Source organism: Heterocephalus glaber, unplaced genomic scaffold (genome assembly GCF_053883595.1).
Source record: "Heterocephalus glaber isolate CG9 unplaced genomic scaffold, H.glaber_assembly_v1.0 deba00001537, whole genome shotgun sequence".
Lineage (NCBI taxonomy): Eukaryota > Metazoa > Chordata > Mammalia > Rodentia > Bathyergidae > Heterocephalus > Heterocephalus glaber.
The window spans coordinates 4255651-4283446 of record NW_028258332.1 but is presented as its reverse complement, the minus strand read 5'-3'; the positions used below and the strand labels follow the sequence as shown (position 1 = coordinate 4283446).

At 52.2% G+C, this 27796-nt stretch overlaps 1 protein-coding gene across 1 annotated transcript in view; it reads right to left on the bottom strand.

Moving 5' to 3' along the window:
* The window catches only part of Ube2ql1 (ubiquitin conjugating enzyme E2 QL1), a 34888-nt gene extending 15897 nt beyond the window's left edge, over positions 1–18991 (bottom strand). The window contains exon 1 of the mRNA XM_004845152.3: positions 18180–18991. Within this exon, the coding sequence (XP_004845209.2) occupies positions 18180–18917 (738 nt within the window). The 5' untranslated portion in view covers positions 18918–18991. The remainder of the gene's footprint in view (positions 1–18179) is intronic.
* Positions 18992–27796: the final 8805 nt, after the last annotated feature.

Here is a 27796-nt window from a genome sequence, read left to right as displayed (position 1 = left end):
GTGCCATCATGTTTTTAGAGGCCCGGATGACAGGCAGTGTTCACTGTATTGCTCCTCACACCTTGTGAAGACATTCATGAAAGAGCACTTCCAGAGCTGCTTCAGAAAGTGGCAGGAACAGTGGGATGAGTGCGTTCAAAGCGAGGTGCAGGATTCTGAGGACACTAATGGCCATGTGCCTTACACTGTGACAGCTTTTTTTATGATCAGCCCTCACATGTGTGTATAATAATGACCCAGTCTTAAGGATATTTTCATAGGCTGCAGTGTTTGTGAGGTTTATGGAGACTCTCTACTCCTAAACATCTGGGACAAGCCACCCTCAGGGGCCAAATGTGCAGCCGAGCAGCTCCGCCCGCCTGCAGATGTGAGGAGGACTCAGGTCTGCCGGGATCCTGGGGAGCTGAGTCCTGGACCGCACAGGACAGGAGGCATCAGGAAGGACAGAGGGAGGGAAGGCTGGGTGTGCGGACACGGATTCTTCCACTTTCCGCCGGGAACCCTAACGGAGAGCTGTCCTCCGGTCGTGGTGGCAGCCTGGTTGCCCCCACTCTTGGTAAGTGCTTCTTCCAGCCTTTTGATGAATAAAATTACCAATTTGTCTCTGATGTGACTTCGAGTGAGCAAAAGACTGTTACACAAAGTGGAATCAAGGGCTTGCAGAAAGCATGGGACCTCTAATTTTAAGGGCACCTGAATGATAAAAACAACTTGATTCAAAGAAAGCATCAACTCGGGCAGACCAGCGGAAAAGCCAGCCAGACAAAAGCTGTTCACCACGGCCATTTCTGCCTCAGCTGGTCCTCTGTGCCATTGCCCACGGACACCGACCCCAAGGTGGCTGCCTGCAGTGATCCGGCCACCTCTCTGTGCTCCCCCTGGTCCACCCGGACGTCTGTACCGCCTGCCGGACCCCATTTCTCCCACACTCTCATTCTGTCCACAGGGAAGCGAAGGGGGTACAGTGTCTTCTGGGCCCCTCTGCTGGGCTTCGGGGGGCAGATGCCCAGCCTCCCTTGCAATCAGCAGAGGGGAAGAAACACTCAGCCCTGAGGAGGCTCGGGCTGGGGACCAGTCCCTCGGGCCAGGGCATTCCTAGTGCAGCAGTGGCTGGAAAGAAACGGGGCGGGGGGCGATCTGCTTGGGAACTGGACAAATTCCTAGGAGCAGCCTGAGAATAAGGACAGCGGAGGAGATTTACAGAGACCATGACAAAATAAAGCAGGAGAAAAAGTAATAAACGGAAATGTCAAAGAAGACGGACAGGCTCCGTTCATTGATTTTAATAAAAGCAAGAAAGAAGTCACTGCTGACAAGGTAAAGAGAAAGCCGTAAGCTGGCAAGGAAAAGTAAATATGAAAAATAAGGGCAATTATGGTGGCCTGGACAGAGTAAGCAGGAGAGGGTTGGTGAGACAAGTGAGAAAACCAGAAGGCTGGGAAATCGCAAGTCCAGGACGAACGTGTCCGAGGGGAAGGGGAAAGGGGCCTGGGAGGAGGAAGGCCAGCCACTAAGGCGGGGGACCGGGGGTGGCCAGGTGGGGGCCAGGTGGGGAGGGAGGATGGGCCCACGATGAGGACACAGAAGAGGTCAGAGGCAGGAAAGCTGAGAGACAGGAGGACACGTCAGCCAAAGCCCACAGAGGCTTGGTAAAAGCTCTGCTATGGGCTGAATGGTGTCCCTCCAGCCCCCCAAATTCAAATTCAAATTCATATCGAAGTCCTGATGCTGAGCATCTCAGATATGACCGCAACTGGAAACGGAGTCTACAGAGGCAACGAAGCTAGAATGAGGCCCCGTGGACCCTCTGTTATGGCTTATATCTGGATGTCCCTCATGGGCGGGGCTTTGGGAGGTGACGGATTATGGGGGGTTAGAGTCGACTCCCTGGTAGGAGGTGAGGCCTGCTCCAAAGAGGTGGTCACTGGAGCGTGGCCTGGAAGGGTTCATCTCCCTACCTGGCTCATTCCTTCACTTTCTCTGCTTCCAGTCCACCATGCTGTGAGCAGCTCTCCTCCACCATGCTGCCCTGAGTCAGCGACTATGGACTGAACCTCTCCAAACCGTGAGCCAGAACAAACTTCTCCTCCTTTAAGGTGAGGACATCGGGTATTGTGTCTCAGCAATGAGAAAGTAACTAAGACACTCTCCAATAATGATACAGGCTCACAGATACCTCAGTAATAAGAATCATAGCTGAGTGCAGACAGGGAGGGAGGAAGGAATGAATTCACAGGTAGCAAATAACATCCCCGGTCAGGAAAGACCACAAAAGAATAAAACAAAAGCTAAAGATCTTCGCAGAGAAGGTTTTAAAGTGACACCATTTGCCCTAAACTCCTCAACAGAACGAACACCAGAACGAATGTGCTGCAGCCCATGGGCAGAAGCGGGCTCCTGGCACTCCCGAGAGCGGAGAGCGCAGCCCTCCCATGGAATGTCCTCGTGGCCCGCTGCTGGTGGTTCTGGCCAGGAGTGTGATGTCTGATGTCCTTTCAAGGCACATGATTACAAACCAAACCCCATCAACCAATCCTCATTACTGAAACACCAGGACCAATAAATATGACAGTGAGCGAAACAAAATTCAGATCATGTGAACTGCACTCAGGGTCAGGAGCGAAATTACTTTGTCCTCTGTGTCAACCAGGAGACGCCCTTTGATGGACCGTCGCTATGTTGTTAAAAACGTTCACTCTCGGGCGCTGCAATTACAACTGCTCCACACCCTCAATCTTCCCTTGACGATTCGTGGTCGTGCTTGGCCTGAAGGACACCGCGGTACCCCGCCGCAGCATTTGTGGGGCACCATGAGGTGCAGGGTCTGGGCTTGTTGGGGCCCCATCCTCCTGCCTGCCTGGGAGCATCCAGCCTGGTTGTGGGGAAACGGCACAGGTCCCGGGGCAGGCACATGGCCACCGAGGGGAAGCACAGCGTGGGGCCTGGGCAGAGGGAAGGACAGACACGGAGACAGCCTGTGAGGGTGGATGGGGTTCAGTGGGACCCCGGCCCGGGAGCTGAGAGGAGCCTCAGTGAGCGCCCCAGCACACCGAGTCCCCTGGGGCCGGAAGTGTGGACGCTGCTCCAGTTTCCGGAGGAGGAAATGGGAGGTGACCCTCACTGTGGGGACATGGCGGCTGCCTCTCCAGGTCAAGTTGGTGCTCTGTGCGCTCTGCTGTCAGGCTCCCTGCACCGAAAGGTGGGATGGGCCAGGAGCACAGGTGGGGACAGCCAGAGCCTCACAGACAGCCCTGCATGGAGCCGGCCTGACACTGCACTGGGCAGCAGAACTGAGGTAGGGAACCACTGGGCCCTGAGATAACTGACTCGGGACAAGTATGTTTTATGTCACTAAGCTTTCTGCTGAGACGAACCCTTTCACATTGTTGTTGGGAAGGTAAACTCGTGCAACCACCACGGAAGTCTGTGTGGAGATTCATCAAAACACTAAAGTAGAGATTCCATTCAACCAGCTAGTCCCCTCCCAAGTATCTTCCTGAAAGACTTAAAGTCATCATGGTACAGTGATCTGTGCACACCCATGTGTATAGTGGCACAGCTCACAGCAGCTAGATCTTGGAAGCAGCCTGTATGTCCATCAACAGATGAGTAGATACAGAAAAAGTGGTATTTACACAGCATGGAGCACTACTCTGCCACAAAGAACGATAAACTTGAGGCATTTGTAGGTAAATGGAGACTGTAATGTCAAGTGAAATAAGTCAGACGGACAGCTTAAATATTGTGTGGTTTCTTTTATATGAGAAACCCAAAGTATAAATACATGAAAGAGCAAATAAAAGATAGACGGTAGGAAACAGGGAGACAGATCTTTTTGCAAATGGGGAGGTGATCAGGAGTCGGAGGAGAGAAGTGAGAATTAAGGTGAGCTATATACAATTACCAACTAACTCCCCACAATGAATGTAATCACTGGTACTGCGAACAGGTACTTACAAAAATTAAAACAATTTAAATACTAAAAATAAAATAAAACACTGACTCTTATGGAGCATCATCTCATTCTTGCCTGCCTCATTGCTTGGCCTTGAAATTTCAGGCTGAATATCCATTAAGAAACAGCGTACAAAAACTATGAAGACAGTTACATTTATAATTTTTTTGGTACTGGGGCTTGAACCCAGGGCCTTCACACTGAGTTCCATCCTCAACCCTTTTTTAATTTTTTTGAGATTGGGTCTCTCTAAGTTGCCAAGTCGCCCAGGTTGGGCTTGAACTTTAGACCCTGCTGCCTCAGCCTCCCAGCGTGCTGGGATTGCAAGGTGTGTGCTACCACCACAGCCAGATAAGGACGACATTCTTAGCCCACTGGAGTTGTAGCTGCTCAACTCAGCACCAGGATCAGTGGCCCCACAGAGCTCCAAATTCGGGTCACTGCAAGGGTTAGAACACCTGGAGCAGAAAATAGCTGTGCCTTTGTCCAAGTGAGTCTATTTCTGAAACATCATCAAGGCATTTGATGCCTCGCTGGGCTCCCGAGGCTGCTGTGGGACCTGCCAACGAGGCCACGCACAAGGCACTTCCTTCTCCACACGGTGCTGGCTGCCGGGACGTGGCCATGAGGAGCTGTCCACCTGTCCTGTCTCGGCCCTGAGCCCTTCCGGTCCTCCTCCACCTGGGGAGCTTGGCCAGCAGAGCCAAGACCCCTCAGCTGCGCTGGCCTGGCTCAACCAGCTGCCTCTGCTGAGGACCCAAGGACTTGAAGCAGTCACACTACAGCCAGCATGGGGGCCACTGGGGTGCCCCTCACGCTACTTATGACACAGCACCTCAGCTCCCCGACTTTGGACCCTGTGCCTATGGGCTTTTAAGTCTTTTGTGAAACTTACGTCCATAACGTACCGGGAAGGGAACTGGCTCCATTGGCCAGGAGCTGCTCAGCATTACTGCAGCGCAACGAACGTTGCTGAACCCTGGTTTCCAGCTGACCTTGCTCACTGCCCCTATTTTCCCAACTCTGCCCGGGGATTATCTGATCTGATTCTAGATACTGGATATTCTGGGACGAGACCTCAACATAAAATCACAACACCAATACCAAGCATGTCTGGGCTTTGTGGATCTTGGGAACAGGCTGGCCTAGGAGCCCAAGCCACACTACAGTCACCCGACTGCACGATGCAGCCCACGTGCGGAGCCAGTGGGAGTGCCACGTCACGCTGTTCCCGAGGAGGACACGCCACACGCCTCTCCATGGTCTAGGTGACCCTTTCACTTCCCACCACTCTTTCTCCACTTTCCTTAGAATCACTGTATTATACATGTAAAGTGTGGCATATTTTCAGGCTTCTGAAAAAAAATCACTGTTACATTGCTTACCTAATCACAGAGCAAAACCTTCTGGAATCCTCCAACCCATTTTTGAAAACACTATTGATCTGTAAATATTGTGACACATTGATTTAAGATAGTAGGGAATAGTGAAATGAAGCGGGCTGAAAGGAAATGAAGGAAGCAAAAATCTCTACTGCAGTTATACAGAAAAAAAAAAAAATGAAAGCATTAAACAGCCAGGAAATGGGTGATTTTCCCACACCGTTTAAAGGCAAGATTGCCTGTGTACAATGCACCACCACCTTTTTACCATCCACTCAGCCTGGGCTTGACTTCTCAGACCAGCTAATATCACTGCATTATTCTGTAAAGATCAGACCAACTACAAAACAGCCTTTCGCGGCAGGCTTCAGGGTGGAAATGTCAGCGTTCTTTCCTTGTGGCGGAAATCTGAACATTTTCCTCTAGCTTGCTGGGCAATCTAATTTAATGGCCAAGTATGGAAGTTTCCACCGCAATCTATGGAGACAGCACCATGGGGACTGTGGGTGGGTACCCTGTTCCTCCACGCGTACGAAGCAATGGCGTGGCCTTTTGCTTCGCAGGTCCTCTGACAAGCCCATCTGTCCAGCCATTCCTTGCAACTCCTCTCATGGCAGCCAATTCCCATGTCTTTCATACTCTTCCTCCCTCATGCAGGCTTTGGGTCCTGGCTTGCAGGTATCTCTTGTGGACACCAAGCTCTGACGTCCACGCTTGCCTTTGGCCACTGAGGTTGTAGGACCCTCCAGCAACCTCTAGGCTAAACAGTGGTCATCCTTGCTTGTGCTGGTCCAGCCTAGGACGCTCAGCAGGGACAAGAACTATGCTAAGTGCTGACTACCAGCTGCTGCAGAGTCTACTGGGTTCACCTTGTCCAACCTGGAAGACAGGGCCAAGTGCTGGGAGGGTCCTGAGGCTGACAGCAGGGGCAGCTGGTGGGAGCTGGGACACCCAGCATGGCCCAAGACCTTGAATGGTCTCAGAGCTGGAGACCACGGCTGCAGCCAGGGTGGGGACTGGGGACTCAGATTTCCCCTAGGAAAGGGCAGCTGGCATGATCTCAACTAAGACATCAGATGACAGTGAAATAATATGTTCAACAGGAGTGAAAAAGAGACACAAATACGAGAAAATAGTCTGAGTAGCTGGGTAGATCTGTTTCTATTTCTCTACTACGATGCTAAAAACATCACAAACACTAAGCGGTAGTTATGGCAACACAATCTGGGTCCCCAAGCTGGTGCAGATACTGCTGTAGCCTCCATTTCCACGTAAAAGATAAAGTCTCCTCTTAGGATTCGATTGAGGACAGGCGTGCAGCACTGAGGACAGGAGAATGTTTTGTGCTTACAAGGGTCTCAGGTGCAGATGCTTCAGAACCAGTAAAGCACAGGGAAACAGTCAGCAGCACAACACAAACCGCACACAGACCTGGGTCTACCTGGCTGGGCCAGGGCCCTGCTAGTGAGAATGCTGATCACACCCAGCCTAGTCCTGAGGTTTGGGTGAACCCCAGAGCTGGCGGCCGAGCTGCTGCCCAGGGCACAAAGCCCTGCTGGGTCCTGAGCCAACCCACAGACCCCTGCTGAGGAAGCAATCAGGAGAATGTGAAGCCACACTGGCATTTTATTGCTAGGAGCTCTGGCTGGCCAGTTCTGCCTCTAACTTCACAGGTGTTCCTTCCCAGGAATTGCCTCAACAGCTCCCAGGTGGCCAGCAAGGTGTCCCTGATGCCACTAGAGAAAAGGCCTTTCCTAAAGGTTCTAAGAGGGCCCTGCGGTCTACAGCGAAGTCCTCTTTCAATTCTGATGAGATGATCTGTGTTCACGCTGGGTTACTTGCGCTAACTGCTGAAGACCACAACCTTCTAGAAAATTCTACAACTGATGTATCAACCAGTTTTTCAACTTAAAATGGTGGCTACAGAGTTTCTGAGGGCATGCTGTATTTCTTTCTTTCTTTTTTTTTTTGGTTACTGGGGATTGAACTCAGGTTCTTGTGCTTGCGCAGCAGGCGGTGAAACCACTGAGCTAAATCCCCGGCCCTTACGCTGTATTTTTGAACACAGAATTTCAACAGCGGTTAATGATTATCATGGATATTTGGTGTGCAGTTAAGAGATTCAAGAGCCTAATGTTTTAAATAATAATGTTCTCCTACTTTTCTAATTTGACACCAGTAAAGAAAAGCAAAGTTAAAGATGCTACTAACAAAATAGGGTTCTTAAAACAGCAAAGACCCGCAGTCCACCTGTGGGAGGCCAGTAATGGCCATGGTCATCAGCAGATGCGAACTGACACTGTGTGGGAAAGACAAAAGCCCACAGCGAGAGGCGGCAGTTTAAAAGAAGAGGGCAGAAGCAAGGCCGTCTTGGGTTTCTCGGGAATATCTGTAAAACTGTGGTGCAAAAAAGGAAAAAATGGACCCAACGGGGCATCAGAGTGGCCGGAAATGCTCACAGGTAGGAAGGCAGACGTCTCCGCATAATGGGTGCTGGACGTAACCCTGGTGCCGGATCTCGGTCATGGTTTTCTGTCTTTGAGTGAACAAGCCTCCTACTTCCCCAGGAGGCATCTGTGGTGCCCTTCACAAGTGTGCACCCTATTTTCTGCGTCACGACTCCCCATGTGGTGGGGCTTGCGCCCCATCTTTCTGGCCAGGGGCCAGCAGCCAGTGTGAGTGGCCGCCACCTCCAGTTCCATCCCCAGCCACACAATCGTGGCAGAACTGAGGCACCGTTGGGCCCGAGCCTCGTTCCAAGGGTCTGGCTGTGAACTGCAGGATCTGCAGTGAGAACCCATCTCTCCCAAGACCACACCGCGTGGAGACTCGCGGCTGCGGAGCCCTCACCGAGGCCCGCGCTCCCAAGGTTTATAAGTTTGGGTCGGAAGGTGTCTTTGTTTTCACGTCCTTTCATTATGACGAGTGCATTAGGCCACAGCGACATGAGCGATGCTTTGACTTTGTCAACAATAGAAATCCCAGATTTCTAAAAATCACATCCTACCTATTTGGAAACTTCACTGATGCTTGTTACTGCTGGATTAGGAGGACTGCTGGATGTGCTTCTTAATCGAGATACTCAGGTGTTAATGCTTTTTCACTTTTCAGCCATCATAGTTTGAAAAACGTGATAACTGTATTAAGCCCGCTCGTTTTCCTATGAAATCCGACGCATTTCATGGTGTGCTCTGAAAAGCGCTCTTCTAGGAGGTGAGCTCATTAGGATCAGAGGCAGCAGGCGGGGCATCCAGGTCTCCTGTTCTTTCATCCTCAGGAATGACCAGTAAGAGGCTCCATCTCTCTTACTAATAAAAAGGCAAATGCCAGGATGCCCTTCCAAAGAGGATTACTAATGAAATCATCACCCTAATTCAATTCCATAGAGTTTAAGCTCACTTTTTATTAGGCTAGTTTTATTTATGGGTTACAACAAGGTCCTTTAAGCTTTATGTCATTTTCCAAGCTTGGTCCTCAAGAGGAGAGAGGTCCAGTGTTTCTCACATCTGCAGGTGAGAGCAGTGTGGAGACCCTACAGCAGCTCCTCCTCTCTGGTCTCCCTGCTTCTACTGGGGAGGATGGGCGTCCCCGCAGGATCCTCTGGGTCCTGGCCTTCACTTCTTCGGGAAGGTGAGGGCAAGGAGGGAAGATGAGGAAGGACTGGGGGGAAAGGTGGGGGTCCCAGAGCGTGTGCTCAGACTCAGGCACCCGGGCTGCAGGGAAGGCTGGGGGGAGCCAGTGTACCCTTTGCAGGTAAAGGTGAAGCTAAAGAAACTGTGATTCATATGCTATTTGAAAGACTCCTAAACAAGTAGCATTTTAAAGGCTTATAATATTCCACTACTTGCAATTAACATAAGCTTGAAACAAACTTAGTTCTGGGTAAATTTCTTTCCTAATATTTCTATTTTTCGCTGGCTAGGAATCAGGGTTGAATAGGTTTGGTCACTAATCTCCAAGGAGCTCAGCACAAACGAATCCTTGCAGCAATTAGTATTTATTTCATGCAATTACATTCAATTCCTGACGGACCTGTCACAGGTAGCAATATGGGCATCCAGCCTGACACTCAGAAATCACCCTAACACTCGCGCGTCAGGGAGCCTAAAGCGACTGCTTTCACAACTGCGTGCACAACGCACCCACATCCCTACCACCACACAATCCGCTCTCTAACTCTGTATTCTGACTTTTAGAAATCACTGCTCTTCAAGATCCGAGCATGGAAAGTGCTCTTACGGCGTTTTCCTGGGGATGCCCCTCAGTGTCCAAGCAGACGGAATACCTTTCCCCTGTGAGGGTAATCAGGTCCCTTACCTGAGCGCACAGCACCTTCCTCATCCAGAAGCTCCTGGCAGTGGCTGGAGGGTGGGCCAAATACTGAATACTGTGATGGAGAGTTGGTGTTTATTTGACAGAAATTACTTTTAAAGTAGTAATCTCTTCAATTGGAGCGATTTTGCCAATGTAATAATTATGTTCAAAAAGTACTTCTTTCTTGGGTTATTTTCAGAATCTTTAAAATGCCTCTCTCTTTTGTATACAGAAGAAATCAAACAGCAATAATTCTCTTTCCCCCACAGTTTAAAGGAATTAAAACTCTTCTGTGTCACACAATAGATACTCGAAGCTAATGGGGAATTTGGACGAATATACTGGTCCAACTCTGCCGAGGATTCAGGACCTTGTGTCATTTCTGATGGGGCCCAGTGCCCGCCTCCTGGGTCAGTTCTGAGTGCTGCAGCTGAAGCAAGCGCGGTGTAGCTGCAAGGGTGCCCCTGTCTGCTCCCAGAGGACCAACCAAGCTACATGTGGGCCTTGGCTGGTGGCTACTGTTTCCCAATCAACAACTCAGGGGATGGCACTGTCTGGCAGCGCAGCTCTGCAGCTCTGTACCCATGCGGCATAGCACTCGAGCTCTGCTGGTCTTGGTTCCTTGTCTGTGAAATGGGAGTCTCGACAGCGCTCGGCTCCTGGGCCGTTACGCGGATTTAAGGGGGTGAGCCACAGAAAGCACCTGTCATTCGTCCTCAGCTCTTAGGCTGCTCTGGAGGAAGGGCAGGGCGAGTGCCTGGTGTTTGCTGGGGTTAGCAGATCTCGCCACAAGCACACTTGCTGGGCACACACAGTGATGGGCCATGAGATAAGTGTATGAGGGCAACCTAGAAAGGTACAGCAGTGAATGTCTCCTGGTGATGGAGAAGGTACGAGGAGGCACTGCTTTGATCTGAGGAATGACTGGGGAGCCTTTTGCAGAGGAGCTGGTCATCTTGGCAGGGTTTGCATGGCCAGGTGCTTGCCTGGAGCACAGGGCCAGGGGCTTCCAGGCAGGATGGGCTGCTGGGACAGGCACTGGGAGACAGGGTGGGCTCTGCAGGAGGAGCAGGGAACCAGGTGGGTAGGGCTGCAGCCCAGGGGTGGAGCAGAGGGCAGGCCTGCTCACCCGGCAGCTGCTTCCCTGGCTCTGCAGCCCCGCCAGCCTCCTTGTCCACCGGAGCCCCGACTGGTCTCAAATCTGTTCCTCCACTGCTCTCCCAAACCAATGTCTTAGGTCACCTTGCTCAGCTACTCTCCTAGCCTCACAGAATTCAGGGTCAAGGAGAGGACCTGGGACAATACACAGAGCGGGGAGGAGTCACCACGGGAGTCCCAGGGTCACATTGAGATAGAGCCCACGTCACAGTGGCCTCTCGGCCAAAGGGTGCTGCTGAATGACTGAATGAAGGACGTGAGAGACAACGGGAAAAGTACTGAACAGTGAAGTGTGAGCTTGCTGACTCACCAGCCAGGGAGCAGAGTCATTACTGAGAGTATTTCACATTACACAGCTCTCTGGTGGGCCCTGAGAAATGTCTGATCTTCCATTCATCAGCAATGCGATCCTGCTCAGAAGGACGGGCAGAGACTCATGTCCAAGGCAAGCCCTGGCCACCCTGCAGGGGGTTCTGCTCTCCAGGATGTCACCAGAGGACCTCACTTGGCCCAAATCCCGATCCATACCCACGCCACTGCCAGATGTGAGGTCTATGGATGAACCAGGCCCCAACGCTTCCCCAGAGTTAACTGCAGCGCACTGCATGCACAGGCGTGGCTGGGCCGAGCATTACTCCCAGGAGCAGCCCTGCCTGGTAGGCGCCTTACACGCATCTTCTCTGCCTTGTTGCCCAGCTACCCCCACTCTGGAGCAAGCCCTCAGTAGCAAGCACTGTTAATCACAGAGCCACCCGCAGGTCTGCGCAGCCTCTGCTCCCGACCTGCACAGCGGGCCTCACTGAGGGGTGAGCGCAGTGTCCTGGGCACAGTTTCTCTGTCAGGGCTTGGTCTGTGGAAGTGGGTGGGGCAGGCCTTGGGAGGACTTAGAGTGGCCTTCTCCACAGAGCCAGGGCTCCGGGGGCAGAGTCAGAGCTGAGTGAGTGCAGCCCAGGTGGCTGGAAGGGGCCCACGCCCTGGAGCTCTCTGGTGGGGCTGCTGGTGGAAGAGGTTGTAGCCCTGGACCATGCACGGTTCTGGATGGCTCTGCAGCCCCAGTGCCCAGCAGAACCTCAGAGGACTCCCAGTGAACCCCTGCCAGGCCTGATTCTGCCCCTGGAGGCAGACGCTCTGCAGGCCCGCACTAGAATAGATTACAGCCTCCCCAGGGCACCTGCTTTACCACCGGGACCGACAGCCCCGGCAGAGGAAAGACTAATACGGCGCTTAGTGTCTCTTCCGCCCACTCTCCCTTATCAATATGTCCAGGACAGCAAGTTCTGTGTGATCTGACTGAAATATACTGCCTGTGTTTAACGTTTTGAAAATTCATCACAGTAAGAGGCACACTGCCATTAATTCCCCTCAACCCCCGACCCCCCCAATCTGGAACACACTTATCCCATTGTTCTTACCACTTTCTGAAGCCCTTCTGCAAGTCCTCTTTCATGAGTGTCTTTAGTTCAGCTGTCGTGGCTGCCTTGATGTTCTGAACCAATTCAAAACATTTACCTTTCATGTCACTTTGACATTCTCGAAGAGCCGTAAGTTGCACAGTGGCATATCTGGGGATAAGGTGGACGAGAACACACTAAGGATTTTAAGAGCCTGCCTTTCTGCTGAACCGCACGTGGCAGCAGCATTCACTGTAGTTTGGATTATACCTCATAAAGACACTTTTTTTTTGGTACTGGGGATCGAACTTGGGTCCTTGAGCTTTTGAGGCAGGCAGCAGAACCACTGAGCTAAATCCCCAGCCTACACTTTTGAAAGATGATTTCCAGAACTGCTTCAGAAAGTGGAAAGAATGACAGATAAGTGTGAAGAGAGGGTACTGTGGGAAGATTACTGGAAATATATCTTTTACCGTAATACGACTTTAAATTTGATCATTCACTATATATTTTGATCACCTCTGTCTGATTCAGAGACCTGAAATGTGCCCCTAAGAACCCACTACTCCAGCCTGGATATTCGGCAAACTGTTATTATCAACACAAAAGCCAGCTGGACTGGTTCCTTATCTGTCCCCAACATAGTACTAGGGAGCCTGCTGGATTCTGAACCTGGAGCCAGCTAAGTCACTTCCTGGGGATGAGAGAGGAGGCCCCCAGCTGAGGAGCAGGCTACCCTAAGAACTTCGCCTCGCTCTCTCACGTGGGCAGGCCTGTGCAACGACAGCCACCAGCCTACCCGTCCCTTCCGAAGAAAACCAAATCTCACCCCAAGCATCTCACGTAGGGCAGAGGAGTGAATGACAACGCACTTCTATCCTTTGCTTTCAAGTTCCGATTCTCAAGTCATAGCTCGGGCGAAGGGAGTGGCTCCTGTTAGAACCCAGGAACCAAGAGGTCTCCCTGGAGCTCTTCTTGCTGGCATGGGGCTATTTTTAGGATGCAGAGTCCTGTCTGTGTCCTCCAGCCTGTCCTACTTGATGGCAGGACAAGCAGCTATTTTTTCTCCCAACAGTGAGGTACTCTCAAGCTGCAGAGTCACGGTCGGTCATAATTACCTCTGTCCCCTCATGCACGGGACAGGACAACACAATGACTCACAGGGACCTAATCAGAGTCTCTGGGTGAATCAGATGGCGGCACTCGCTTCCTGGCTAGGGCTGTATACGCTCTGGGTTCCCCCAGATCCCCTCTAATTGTGTGTACTTCTTTGCTGAAGGCCCCTGCTAGCATGATTGCCATTCTCCCCTCGGCTTCATTTGTGCTGCTTTTCAAATCAGCAACAACCTCTAGAGAAGCAAGGTGGAGATCAGTTAATAAGTGCTGGTTTGTGCTGGTTATGGCCGAACTGTGTCTCCCTCCTGGTTTCTGTGCTGAAGCCCGACCCTCAGTGCCTCAGGGTGACTTGTCTGGAGGCGGGGCCATCAGAGGGGATCCAGTTCCAGTGTGGTCATGGGGTGGCCTCCGACAGTGGGACCCCTGTGCCTGCTGAAGAGGGGATGAGGACACAGACTTGAAAAGGGAGACCAAGCAGAGACGCAGGACAGTGTCAGCGAAAGCCGGGGACACCAGCCTCTGGAACCTCAAGAACACGGTTTCTGTCCTCTAAGCCGCCTGGTCTCTAAGACTATTTCCGCAACTCTGGCAAAGGGCAGGGTTTTCAATGTGCTGTGCTGGTGACAGTGGGTTTGAAGGCCACAGACTTTAGGACCCCAGCGGGCCGATCCTTTCCCTTACTCCATAATAAGGTGTAGCACCTGGTCGCTCCCCAGCGAAATGCTGTCTCTGGGGCCAGGACTTTGGGAGGCGTTCTAAAGATGGGCTTCCCTTACACGTGCGTGTGTGCATGTGTGTAAGCATGCACTGGCACACTTCTCAGGCACACCCTGGTGTGGACCGTGGTCAGCTCTGGAGGGGGCCTCAGTGCTGCACCTCATCACTGAACCCAGCTGAGCTGCACAACCTCTGCTCTGTCACCAGGTGGTGACATCTGCTAGTTTCTCAGCAGAGTCCGGGAGACTAGCACCGTCAGGCAAACACACAACCTTAATTCAAACTCTAAGACCTGGGCACGTTCTGGTGCCGTGACTCTGTGCCTCTTCTGCTGATGACTGGCTGTGGGTCTCCTCTCTGTGGACGTAGGGTTATCATGCAGGTCACCACTGATGAGCAGCCACCAGAAGCTGCAGGTGCCCAGCTGGCCAATGACCCTTCCTGACAGCTCTGCTGCTGCTGCTGCTGCTGGGCTTTCAGGGCCGTGCCACTCACAAGCTATTCCGTCTCAAGGTATTAAGGACTTGAGGCCACAGCGTGCAGTTTCCTCCCTCGGCCAATGACCGTGGGAAGAGCAGAGCTCTGGGGACATTCAGCCAACCCCCCCCCCGCCCCGCCCCGTGTGCTGTGGCTCTGCTGGCCCTGAGTGAACAGGAAGATGAGCCGCTGCTGCTGTCACTGTTGCCATCAACCTCGTGCCCACGCCAAGGTGCATGGTTAGCCTGCAGGCCAGGGGAGGGCTGAGCAACTGGCACTCAGCTGCCATCTGGTTCCCGCCACCAGCAATGTCCAATTAATTAAAAAGGGGGACCCTCAGGAGGTGTGCAAGTGTGGAAGCAGAATCCCAAGTCAGGGGACAATGTGGTGGCTCTTTTGGACCCTGCTGCTCACACAGCCCAGAGCAGGTGCTGGCCCCTCCGGCAGCTGGTAATGCTGCACACCCGGAGGGGAGACAGTGGGAATGGCTCTTCATGGCCAGAGCCATGCTACTGCGGTGCTCATTCATCTAGCTTAATCTCAAAAATGAGCTCTGTAGGTTATGCTGTCGACTAATGTGAGCACTGAGCCAGCATTACAGTTTCCTTTAGTTGCCAGACAAAAATCTTACAGCTCCCCCCCTCCCGCCCCCCAGTTCTGGGGATCGAACCCAGGGGTTTGCATAGGCCGGGCAAGCACTATCTCTGAGCTGTACCTCCAGCCCCACCTTACATACCTTTGAGTGTCATTCTGTATTTGTTTGGCTCAGTAAGTGATAAAGGATGCAACAATTTTCTGAAAGTATACTTTCCACATTTTCCCTGGTTCATTTTAAAGAATTTCTCATCTAACTAAAGAGCTGAAAGAGCTACCTACAAAACCTCTATCTAATCAAAAGGGAGTATGGTCATAGACAAATAGGCCAGCGATTTATGTTCCCATTTCTACAGAGAATATGTCATATAAGACATTAATATATTCATTAAAACAACCACAACTCACACTGCATCAGGACACCGATTTCAACACAGGGCAGAGAGTCATCAGGTAAAATCCTCACCAGGTGACTAGATTTTTCATACCATGTGATAATCTTCAACTACTTATTTTGTGTACAAAGCTGTTAAGCAGGTATTTTATAACATTACACATGGAATGATTAGAACTGTTCTGAGGCTTCTCTAAAGGTACAGAAAGGTACCTCTTCCACTCAGGAAGTTGAGTCCAGCACAGAGTGTGGTTCTCTGTGAAAGAGGCAAACAAACCTTTGTGAACTTTATAGCTTAAGAAATGAATTTCAAAAAAGAAATCCCAAGAACAGAGTCACATGACTGGAATCTAACAACTCTCTTTTAAAGTCATTATTGGCCTGGCAGTTCCTGGTTCCTTTGAATATCTAATCAGGTATTTTGATTGCTTTTCCAAAGCACATTACCTTGAATTGTGGAAATCACTTGGTAACTACTTTGTGGGTGCTAAGGAACCTGGGGGTCATGAATTCGCCAAAGGACGAAAAGGCAGAATAATGCTCAAGTTACCTGAAACACCACCAGGTCCTCCTGGGCACAGAAGCCTGAAACATTAATGACTGTTCATCTCTTCAATTCTTTCCCTGCATTTTGAATATTTCATGTGTGTCATACACCATGCTCTTTCAGAGAACTCTGTGTGAAAACCAGTACAGGCGATACAAACAAACTGAACTGGTATTTTAAACAAAGTGCTGAGTTTTTGCCATTATTTCAGATATTTCATGGGAATACTCCTTCGTAGGAAGGAACTGGGTCCAATTAAGATTTTTAAGTGTTGATAATTGTTTTCAGTACTGAAGCATCTAACTTGCAAAATGAATGCACAGGTTTTGATTTTGGAATATACACACCAAGACCTGTCCATTTTAATAGAAGTATGCAGGTACCAAAAGGGACTGTTATTATTCGTGACATTCACGTAAAAATAGAAAGATATTTAATTTACTAAAACACGTCTCTTTTTTAAAAACAATTTCATTTCTCATTTATTTCCCCAAGTCTTCTAGAATCAACGACATAGTCTAAGATCTGGCCCAAGTCTAAAATGCTATGATTCTGAGACTCTAGAAGACAAAGTGACATTGCTCCTCCTCCTCGACCCCGAAGTCATCTTTGCTGTGAAGAATGGAAGACAGCAAAGGTCTGCTCCAAAGAGTACTCATCAGCAACAATGTAAGAAACAGATAACCTCAGCATTTTGGGGGCATATTCCTCCACAAGAGCTAAATAAGTCCTGCTTGAAAAATTAGACTGAGCACCCCCAGCCTGTACCGAAGAAGCCCACACAGCACGCACTAAAGCCAGTGCTGGGGCGGGTGAGGAAGGAACGTCTGTCATTACAGCCTTGCCTGCTGAAGGTGTCTTCCCAGGGCAGTCCCATACACCCTACCGCTGGCTGACTCAAAAAACAGGCACGACCCGAACCCCAGAAAAGAGGGACGCGCGGGACGGCTCAAGACTTAGGTCACCTTCTCTGCTGGTGCGAGGAGGCTATTTGTCTGGAGTCCCAGGGGCTCCAGTTCTCCTGCAATGGGCAGAACCAGCACCATTTGATGAGCGTGAAGCAGCCTGCACTGAAAGGGACAGAGGCAGGCAGGAGGAACCGATCGCTTCTGAGAAGCCGGCTGCAGAAAGACCAAAAGGAGGTCGGTCATTCCAGGGCTTTTCAAGGAAATAAGCATTTTCCACAAATCTTAAAGGCACCTGTGCAGAAATATAGCCTCAGTAAGTAAGGTTTGATGCTGATTCAGGAGAACACCACAGAAGCGGAACTCGGTCAGGAACACACGGGAAGACAAAACCGTCGCGCCCCAGGCTGCAGCCAGGAGACCACATCTCAGAGAATTCATTCATTCGCGCTCGAACTCAGACTCGGGTTTCTTTCCCTAAAGCTGCTCCCTGGGGCGGTAGGTGAGAAGCCGCAGCGACCTGCCCCGCCCAGATAAATGCCCCTGCCCCAGGGACAAGGAAACAAGGAGGAGACCAGCCCCCGGGGTCTAGCCCAAAGGTGACAGCCCAGGAGGGGACAGGTACCAGGCCGGAGGGGAAGCCCTCCGGGAGAACGCAGTGCCCGGGCGGGCGGAGTCCAGCCCTGCCCCCTAAGGAAGGGCTCGACCCACACCCAGGCCTCTCGGGAGCGGTTTCTGGAGCACAATTTTCACCTCACAGAAGAAGGAGGCACGGGAGAGAGCTCAGAGCAGGCAGCTGGCTCCGAGAGGTCTGCAGAGGAAACCTCTGTGTGAGAGAGAGAGAGAGACACTAGGGTGGACGCTTAGACCCTGATGCACACAAAAAGTTCCCACCCTCAGAGACCGCAGGGCCAGGAGGAGGACTGAGAATGCAGAGGTAGAGGGGGAGAGGGACAGGGGAGTGGAGGACACTCAAGGGGTGGAGAAAGGAAAGGAACAGAGGAGCAAGGGGAGCGAATATGGGGAGAGGAGAGAAAGGGAAGGGAAAAGTGGAGGAGGGGGGAGAGAGAAAGCGAGGGAGCAGACAGAGAAGCCATAGGGCTCAGAAGCAGGCGCCAGGCTCCAGGTCGGGCCGGAGCTCTGAGCCCGAGCCCACCCGAACCGAGCCCGGGCGAGAAGGCGGCCGGCCGGCTGGCCCCTCCACCCGGCAGGTGCGCGCGGCCCCTTACCTGGCCCTTGACCAGGCTGGCGGCGAACTGGCGCATGACGGCCTCCACAGTGTAGGCGCTGGACCAGCCGCGCGGCGTGAGCAGCTCCATGCAGATGGCGCCGCCGTCCAGCACGTAGCCGTTCTCCAGGCGCGGGCTGAGCACCCGCATGAAGGGCGGCGAGAAGGGGAAGTTGTCGGGGAAGGTGAGGTTGAGCAGGATGAACTCGGTGTTGGTCTCCTTCATGTCCTGCCACAGCACCGAGTCCTTGTCCACCTGGTGCAGCTTCACGTTCCAGTCGAAGAGGCTCTCGTCCACCAGCTCCACGGAGATGAAGCGGTCGCTCAGGCGCGCGATGTCCTGCAGCTCCTTCATGAGCCGCCGGCTGCGCACCTGCGTGCAGTGCTGCTGCCGCGCCGCGGGCCCGGGCCCCGCCCTGGCGCCCGCCGCCCGATCCCGGGGGCCCCCCGCGCCCGAGGCCCCCGCCGTGCCCGCGGCCCCCGGCGGCGGCGGCTGCTTGTCGCGCGGGCCCGGCTCCGCCGCGCGCTTGCCCTTGCCCTTGCCGGGCCCGGGGCTGGCGTCGCCCGCGCCCCCCGGGAGGGGCGCCTGCTTGTGGCCGCCGCTCTTGGCGCCGCCTCTGCCGCGCAGCGACGCGCTCTGTGGGCCGCCGCCGCCGCCGCGGTTGTGGGGGTGCTTGGGGTCCTCGGTGTCCCGGCTGTGCAGGCGGATGAGCCCGATCTTGCGGAGCAGCGTGGCCATCTTAGGCGCGGGCCGGCGCGGGGCTCCCCCGGGCTCCCGGCCCCTCAGCGCGCGCGGCCAGGGCCACCCCCGGCCGGCGGCCGTGGCGCAGCGGCGTGGACAGCGCGCGGCCCCCGGGGTCCGGTGTCCGCGGGGCTTTGTGCGCGGCCGCAGCCGAGCCGGTGCCCGGAGCAGCGAGGGGCCGCCGGCTAGCGCGGGGCCCGGGCCGCTGCCGCTCGCGTCGCCGCCGCTGCGCCTGCTGACATTGCAGAGGCGGCGGCTCCGTCTGAGCCGGAGCGGCGCGGAGGGGGGGGCACGCGGGCCGGGCGGGGGAGCGGGGCGGAGCTGCCGGCTGCCCGCGCCGAGCCGCCCCCGCGCCCGGCTCCCGCGGCGACGCGCGCTCGGCCGCTGGGGGGCGACCTTGGCGCGCGCCGGCCCGGCTCCGAGGCTCCGAGGCTCCGAGGCTCCGGGGCGGGAGGGCGCGGCTCCGGCAGGGGCCCGGCGGCGTGGGGGTCTCCAAGGCGCCGTCTCCCTGCGCCCCACCGCCCCGGGGGGGGGCCCGGCAGTCTGAGACGATCCACGGTCCGAGCTCAGGGCGGGAACGGGACGCAGAGCCCCTACTCGCACCCCAGAAAGGACGCTGCGAAAGGCCAGTGGTTCGCCAGTGCACGTCCTCCCGCCGGCCGCGCCGCAGGGTCCCGGGGAAGGGACTGCCGAGCGAGCCGGGCACCTTTCCCAGGCGCCGCTGCACGGGAGCGGGGGGGGGGCGCTGGCGGGGACCGGGGCGCACCCTGCAGGGCTCCCCACGAGTTCCGGCTGGGCCGCGGCCGGAGGGGGCCGCGCGTGTCCCGCTGTGCGCGCGGCCCGGGCGCGCTGGACCCGTCGCAGCAGGCAGTGGGCACAGCCCGGCGGCTCAGGAGGCTGCTCCCCGCTGCTGGGATTTGCCGTGACCTCTGGGACCCCGCGCTTCTCTGGAGTGGAGTCTGGTTCATCGGAGCAGAGCGCAGCGCCAACACGATGGCTTGGCCTTGGGGTCTTCATGTTTCACCCTTTTCACTTTTCCCAAATCCTTAGACATTTTCACTGTGAAAGTAACCCCAGCCCACCCTGGAGACGCTTGCAGGCCTGCAGGGTTTGGGGTCCCACATTTTGGGGGTACCTGCCCTCCCAGGCACTGCAGAAATGGGCAAGAGAGCCTGGAATGCTACTGCATTTGGGTAATCCCAGTGCTGGGGAGGCGGAGGCAGGAGGATCCTTTTGAGTTCGAGGCCAGGCTGGGCAACATAGTGAGTTCAAGGTCAGCCTGGATGACACAGTGAGACCTTGTCTCAAAAAACAAACACACGGAAAGGTCAAGAAGACTGGCTGGCCCAGGGGTGGCCCAGGAAGACCCAGGTTGGGGTACAACAGATGTCTGTCCTGCCCTCATGGTTTGTTTTGATCATGGACTTCATCTAACCCTGCTTTCTGCTGAGCCGGGGAGTTCACTTCCATAAGGAGTTGGACAGGGGGGAGGGAGGCAGGCACTCCATACTCTGTTTTCCACTTCCATGGAAGCTCCCCCAGGTTTTTGTCCAACCCATTTTATTCGTGAAGAAACTGAGTTTCTAGGAGGCCCAGCTCAGCTGAGTGGCACCCACACCCGTCCCCAGCAGTTCTGACCCAGCTGCCCTGACGGCTGCGTGCTGAGTCTCAGACTCAGGGGAAGAGAAACCCGCACAGGCAGGGCGTCACTAGGTTGGGGCCAGCCTGGACCGCAGACCAGGCCTCGGGGACTTTCTGCAGCAGGGGGACTAGGCCCACCTGGAGGGAGCGGGATCGGCACTGGGTGTGGTTTGGAGGTAGCTGCCTCTACGCTCTGCGCTTCTGAGTGAATCTCTTGGTAGGCTGTGTGTCGCCGAGGTTCATGTGTTGGACATGCGGCTCTTCGTGTGACGAAGTTACCGGGGGGCCTGCTGGGAGCTGGGGATGTCCCCTCCTGGTCTTTGGCTTCCTGTCTTCCCCGTGGTCTCTTCCTCCCAAAAGTTCTCCCACTGGGAGGCTGCTCACTATGAGGCGACATAGCCTACAGGCCCCGAAAGAGCTGGTGCCATTCTGTTGGACTTTCAGCCTCCCAAACTGAGCCCAATGAACCTCTTTTCTTTACAAGTCATCTGGCCTCATGCACTTCATCATAGCAACAGAATGGAGACTAATGCAGCGACTCAATAACTCGTCTGGTTGTAAACCTTGTTCCAGAGTGAAAAGATCAGGATTAATACTTGTGCTGGGAAAGAGGCCCAGTTGGGACTGGCTGACCCATGGGGGCCGTGGCTTCTGTATTTCCCTTTAGAATCTCAAATCTGCTAAAAAATGCCAAATGTTAAAAATTAGAAACAAGCAACTTTCTAAGAGAGAAAATCTAATCCACTTGAGAGTATGTTATGCAGCAATAACACAGGGTTACATAGCAAAAATGGAAATATTTATGATCTCCATAATTTTAGGAGGGAATTTAAGAGATCAGAGTGCAAAGCTATTGCTACATTGTAGCTCAGTGCAAGACTATGGAACGCTTGGAAGAAACACTGGGAGAAGACTTTGAATGATGTTAGAGTGGGTAGATATTCTCTGCCCAGACAGCCACTCCGGAGACAGGATGGTACGGTTGGTGTCCCTCACTTCCCCTCCTTCGTTCCAGAAGATCACAGAAAGTTCCACCTCCCCAGAGTCATGAGCAGACAGTATCTGTCCAGCCTGATGGTGACAGGGTACATTTTGTTGTTATAGTTACTTGATTTTCAAAATTCAGGAAAAGAATGTGTTGCAGTTACAGTGAAAAAATTGTAACCAAATTTAAAAAATGATTGTCTTAAAGGTTACGTTTGCAACACTGGGAGAGTTGAAGTTCGGGCACTGTGCCCAATGAAATAATCTTCAAGGACGACTATGGGTCTCAGCCAGGATGGGGTAGGGACAATGAATGGGTAAGGAACCTGCAGCCACAGCCTGAACCCATCTAGCAAGGAGGGCCGGGGGAGGCAGCTGGTCATCACCATAGGCTGGACACCAGCCAATGGCTTCACCTGTGAGCATTTAGCCCATGGTCCAAGGTGCCACCCTCTGCAGCCCAGCTTCTAGAAGGAGACAGAACTCAGGTTTGTCTGTTTATTCTTTTTTCTCAAAGGACTCCCTTGCAGTTCTTTTGGATCCTGTTTCCCCATGAAGCCCAGTCTCATGAGGTCATCAAGACCTTAACCGCTCCAAGAGTGTACGTGTGGTCTGTACTTTTGGACTAAGGGGTCACGGACAGTGGTCTGTGTTGACAGCTGCACCCCCTGTGGCTCGGTGACATTGCAGGGTCATCGCACCAAGTGTGCCACTCCCTTCTCCAGGAGCACAGCCTGCATTTGGATGGTGCTTCCGTGCCTTCGGGCCCGTCCTGAGTGCTTTGCATACTGGACCTGTTTAGTCTTGTGTCACCATTAGGTAGTCTATGTGTCTACCCCTGCTGTAGAGATGGTAAACTGAGGCACAGAGGGAAATAAGCTGGCCCCGAATCATGTAGCGAGCACTGGGCAGAGCCAGGCTTGCAGCCCACAGCGTGGCCCCAGGGGGTGCCTGCCCTCATTGCCCCATGAGTGCTTGCTGTGTCCAGTTACCTCTGAAGAAGCCCTGCCCTCCTGGAGCTGGGGTCCCCGGGCAGAGGTCTCCCCATCTCCCAACTGCCCTGCAGACAGCTGCTGTGTAGATGTGAAAGTGAAGAGCTTGAGGGTGGCAAGGAATGCATCATTGTTCGCGTCTCTCTTGAAAAACTGCTTTTTAAAGGTGCAGGCAGAGGTGGGCCGTCCCCCATGGCCCCTGTACGGTGGTCAAGTGAGGCATCTTCTGCTTGTTCTGTAGTTTCTCCTCCGCGTGTCCTTCTCCTCAGGTCGCCATGGTGCTGCTCATGGTGGAACCGAGAGCCCCCTGCTCTGCTAACCGCTGCTGTCCCCCTGGTGACGGGGCTCAAGGTCCAGGTTGATTACCTACTCCTCTCCATCTCTGAACCGGCTTCTGGGTTGGATCCCTGGACAGCCAGGTCCAGTCAGGAACATGGGATATGCTAGGTGTTCCAACAGCAGAGACAGCCCGGGTAATTGCTTCCAAAAACGCTGACATGTTCAAGGCCCAGAGGAGAAACGAAGCGCTGAAGAAGCCGGCGAAAGAGGAGATTCAGCTGCCGACCTCGACCTCCCAGAGCAAAGGCCCACACCTAGAGCCATGGGGGACTGCAGAGGGCTGGCACCCTGGCTGCTAGGGCCACAGTGTGCATCCGTCCGCTGCCACTGCGGCATCGCCAGCTCCTCTGGCAACTCTGACTAACAGGAGGCCGCTTTGGGGCGCGGCTGTGTGCATGGCCTCCCTGTGGACCACCTCGGTGACAAACTACGGATGGCTTCTTTTTAGCTTTTGAGCAGCGAAGCAGGGGCCCGACATGGCTTGGTAATTAGGAAGATTTTCTCTGGCAGTTGAAGGAGCTCTTGCATGATGAAATGAGTCAGACATTCCTTTCTGAAGAAGAAACTGCTTGGTCCTAAAGAGATTTCCAGAGATGATAATCTCATTTTCCCTGTCCTTTTCATCTTTGCTTGAGGCAAAGACAGCACCTTTCTGGTTGTGGGGAAGTCTGAAATGACAGCTGAGATCTTGTCAAGGTGGCATCTCTATTCAACCTACCTTAAACAGTGGGACTAAATATAGGTCCAGGTGCAGTACTGTGAGAAAGGGGACTTGATTCCCGTTCCTAGCACACAGAGGGGTGGTGAGTAAAATATTATAATTAGTCGAAACTGAAAGCATGTATTATATTTATATCATGCATTTTCAAAGCATCAGAATGTAATGGAGTCCCTGGAGTTCATTTTTGCTGGTTACCTTACCGGCAGAACATGACAGTAAATGTCTTATTGCTCCTGTGTCAGCTTTGAAAAAATATAATTAAGAATAAATTCTCCAACTTTGGTACTCAAAAATAGTAACTAATTTGAGAAATGTTTTAAATGGAGGAGTAACGCACATACAAGGAAGTGCATAGATTTTTTTTGGCAGTGCTGGGGTTTGAATGTAGGGCCTCCACATTCCATTACATCCCCAGGCATTTTTGGCTGCTTATTTCAAAACAGGGACTTGATAAGTCAACATGTAGCAAAGGCTGGGCTCAAGCCTCCCGCCTCAGCCTCCTAGCATGGCAGGGATTACAGATGTGAGCCGCCATGTCTGGCCTGCACAGATCTCAACTTGGTAGGTTTAGAAAACTATGTGCACGCGTGCAGTTTACACCCCAGTCAAGGCACAGGCTGCTTCCATCATTCTAGAATGTTCTCAGATGTTCCTTCTGATAAAGCCCATCTGAACTTCTCCCCTGAGTGCAGTTGGTTTTGATGTCTACCACCATAAATTAATTCTGTTGGTTTTCTCCGTGTCATGGGAATGGAGTAATACAGTATGTGCTTTTTAATTAGCTCCTATCAAATAATAGCTAATCGATATGTAAGTTCATGGTGAGGCCAGGCTGTGTGCTCCTGTGTGTTGGAAGTTTGGTTTTCGCTGGTCAGTAGTATCCTAGGTATGCATCCACCATGACCTGTTTACCTGTCATCCTGCCAAAGGACATGTGGGTTGCTTCCTTGTTTGCAGGAGGGTCACACACAGTCTTTTTGGATGCATGTTTTTACCTCCCAGAGAGAGTTATTGCTGTGTGAAAGGCTAGGTACACTTGACTGTCATAGGAAACTTCTGAGTTAACTGTAGCGTTTTCCATTCCCACCAACATAACTGCTAGAAAATGTGGAAGATGAAATTGGGAGGAATCCTTTGAAGACCGCAGCAGATAGGTTCAGCTAAGCCAGAGAACAGAGCCAGGAGACCTCTGCAACTGAGGCTGGAGCTGTTCCAGAGCGAGTGGAAGATGAGAAATACAGAACCAGCCTCCAGCAACCCCAGACACCCAAACATTCGCAGGCAACACAACTCCACCAATGCCCAAGGAAAATCAGCCCTGACCAATGACGCAACACCGAAGGAAATGGAGTTACAGGAAAACAGAGGATTTTAATCTCTGCAAGGAATATCTCCAAGAGAGATATGCATTAACATCTAGCCTGCTAACTTCAGTGCATAACATCTCAGAACGCATTCCTACTGGATGACCGACTGTCCTCAGTGATGAGCCCCAGATGAACACTTCACAGTGCAGCTGGGGTCCTAATCAAACCCATGCCCACCCATAATGCTCCCCCAGTGACCTGAGCTGGTTCCCGCATGCAGACCCAAAGGGAGGAGTGGGGTTCTGGGTCCTCACTGTGCCGATTCAGTTACTGCGGGCCCACCCTGGCCTCTGCACTTGCTGATTAGCAGTTCTCCGTGTGAGTCCTGGTTCCTGTGACGTGCTGCTCCTGCAAAGGCCTCTTTGTTTTGGCGGCTGTGCCCCTACAAACAGTTTGCAGTATGTGGAAGAGAAAGCACCTGTCTCCCTGCAGTTTGACCCTACTGATAGACACATCGGAGCCCTTCACATGCCCAGGAAGTGTGGGGAGAACAATGAACTGAATTTTACCTTAATTTAGGTAAAATCTTAACTAGTAGAAAAAATGGGAAAAATGTGCCAAACATGATGGCCACTTTGGAGAGTCATCTTTGGGGCTTATGGCTCGTCTTGTCTCATCGTGACTTAGAATCTAATAGTTTGTCAAAGCTCAAGAATATTTATTTAACTGAATGAAATCTGAATATGTAGAGGTGTGAGATGCTGGTGTTGAGTAGAGATCTCAAATACATATGTTAGAAATAAATGATATTTTGGATTGCCTGGCTTGAGTTTGAGTTGCCTCTGTATCCATATTGAAGCTTCATGATGTCCTTTATCTTGTTCAAAGTGTAAATTTTAATCACCAACATTTATGTAAGAAATTATGCATGCCGGACACAGGGGATATGGAGTGAGCTCCAACTTACACATGCACAATGATGAGAAAAATCTACAGTCCTTCATCAGAAGTGGATGGACTCCTCCTCAAATGTGTCTGCAGCGTCCCTCCTTCACGTGTGGAAGGTGGCCTGTGTCGCTGCGTGTGGACACTGTGCTGCTTCGGTTGCTGCTGAGACCTGCTCAGGAAGCCGCAGACAAAGCCAGGCCAGCCCGTTTGTCATTTTCGGTCACCGAGCAGTTTTCCGTCCGACCTCAGGGCTCCCGCTGTAGCATGTGGTGTCCTGTCGGGGATGTGACACTTAATTGTCACAGCTCCTTCTGTCTTAGCAGGAAACAGTATCAGGCAGCATTAGCCCTGTTCAGAGGGCGGGTGATGGGTGGGTGGACCCCAGAGTGAACTGTTGTTTAACTTTGAAAAGGTCACAGCTCTTATCCTTTCTGTTAGCCAGGCACTGAGATATGTTCTTATTTGTCCTATCCTAATCCAATTCAGAGCATCCTATCACTGTAACACTTTGGTTCATGAATGCTTCTGCTCACAAATGATTCGGTTTACAAACAAAAGCGTTCACCAGAAATTTGCTTCCATTCACAAACTCCACATTGAGTGGCAAACACAACTATGGCCATCTTCCCCCAAATTGTAAAATAAATTAAATTCATGAACTGAGGTGCCAATGTATTGCATTGTTTAGAGAATGCTAAATGGACTTCACTCCTATCTGATAGGCTTTATGCACAGTGATAGAATCCTACATCATCTTTCCTTAATAAAACAGCCTCTTCACCACACACTCACCAAATATTTATTTTTATGAAACATTTTATAGGTGGGCCAGTATTATTCTGGGGTATGGATGTGAAGCTATCTTTTTAAGAAAGGGAATTGTCCCAGTAAGACTCAGGAGTAACCACACTAAGTTATTCCTAACGTGTACCTCTTTTACCTGGGGTGCAGTCAAGCCCAGGGCCCACTGCAACCTGCCCAGCGTGCATTTATAGACAGAATAGCTAAAAACATCTTAATTTTTCTCTCTGCATTCACAAGTAGCTGGGACCAAAAGCTTATAATAAATACTTCCCCTTCTGAATCTTACCACTGTGCAATTTCATCTATTCTAAGAAAATATTGTGTTTTTTAAGTGTTCCTTTTTTTGTCTAGGCCAGCAACATTTTTCTGAAAAGAGATTCTATTCAGAGTTAGTCTGCAGAATAAAAAATTAGGCAATTTAAAAAGATAGATATTATTTTCTCAAAATATATAAGTTAAACAGATAAGATAAGAGTTGTACACACAGACATATATTTTAAAAGCAATTACCATCTGCCTGATAGAGAAGAATCTCCGCTGGGATTGAGCTTTATTGTGCAGCTTTATAATTAGGATGCCACAGCACAGAATAATATCATTATCAGAATTCATAAAGAACGCCTTCTAATATTTCCTTTTTATTTTCCAACTCATTATATAAAGAGCATTTGGTTTTCCACCAGAAGGATTTAGGATGGAGAAGGTTTCTTGCAGGGAAGAGCATTTCTGGAGATGTTCCTATTTTTGAAAAGGCTTTGGGGGGTGGAGGAGCTACTCAAGTTGAGAAGTCGATCGTTTTTGATCGATATCTTCCATTTTGTTCACAGCAAGCGCACGTGTCCAGCTGCGTGTTAACTCCCTGCACCAGGGGCAGCTCTGGGCTGAGCCGAGGGAGACCCGACCCTCATTTCCCATAGTCCCCACTGTCTCTGCTCCTGCCCGCCTCCTCCACTGCCTCCATTCTTCCCGCCTTCCTCCTGCTTATCTTCTCGGATGGGGAAAACGATCCACCCATAGCCTCAAGCGTCTGACTTGCCCCTGGGATCAGCTCGTGTCACTTTCCTCTGCCACCTTCGGTCTCCTAAAAGTGGAGAGCAGCTCACTTTCACGGTTCACTTGAGCAAGAATGAAAGGCTCTAG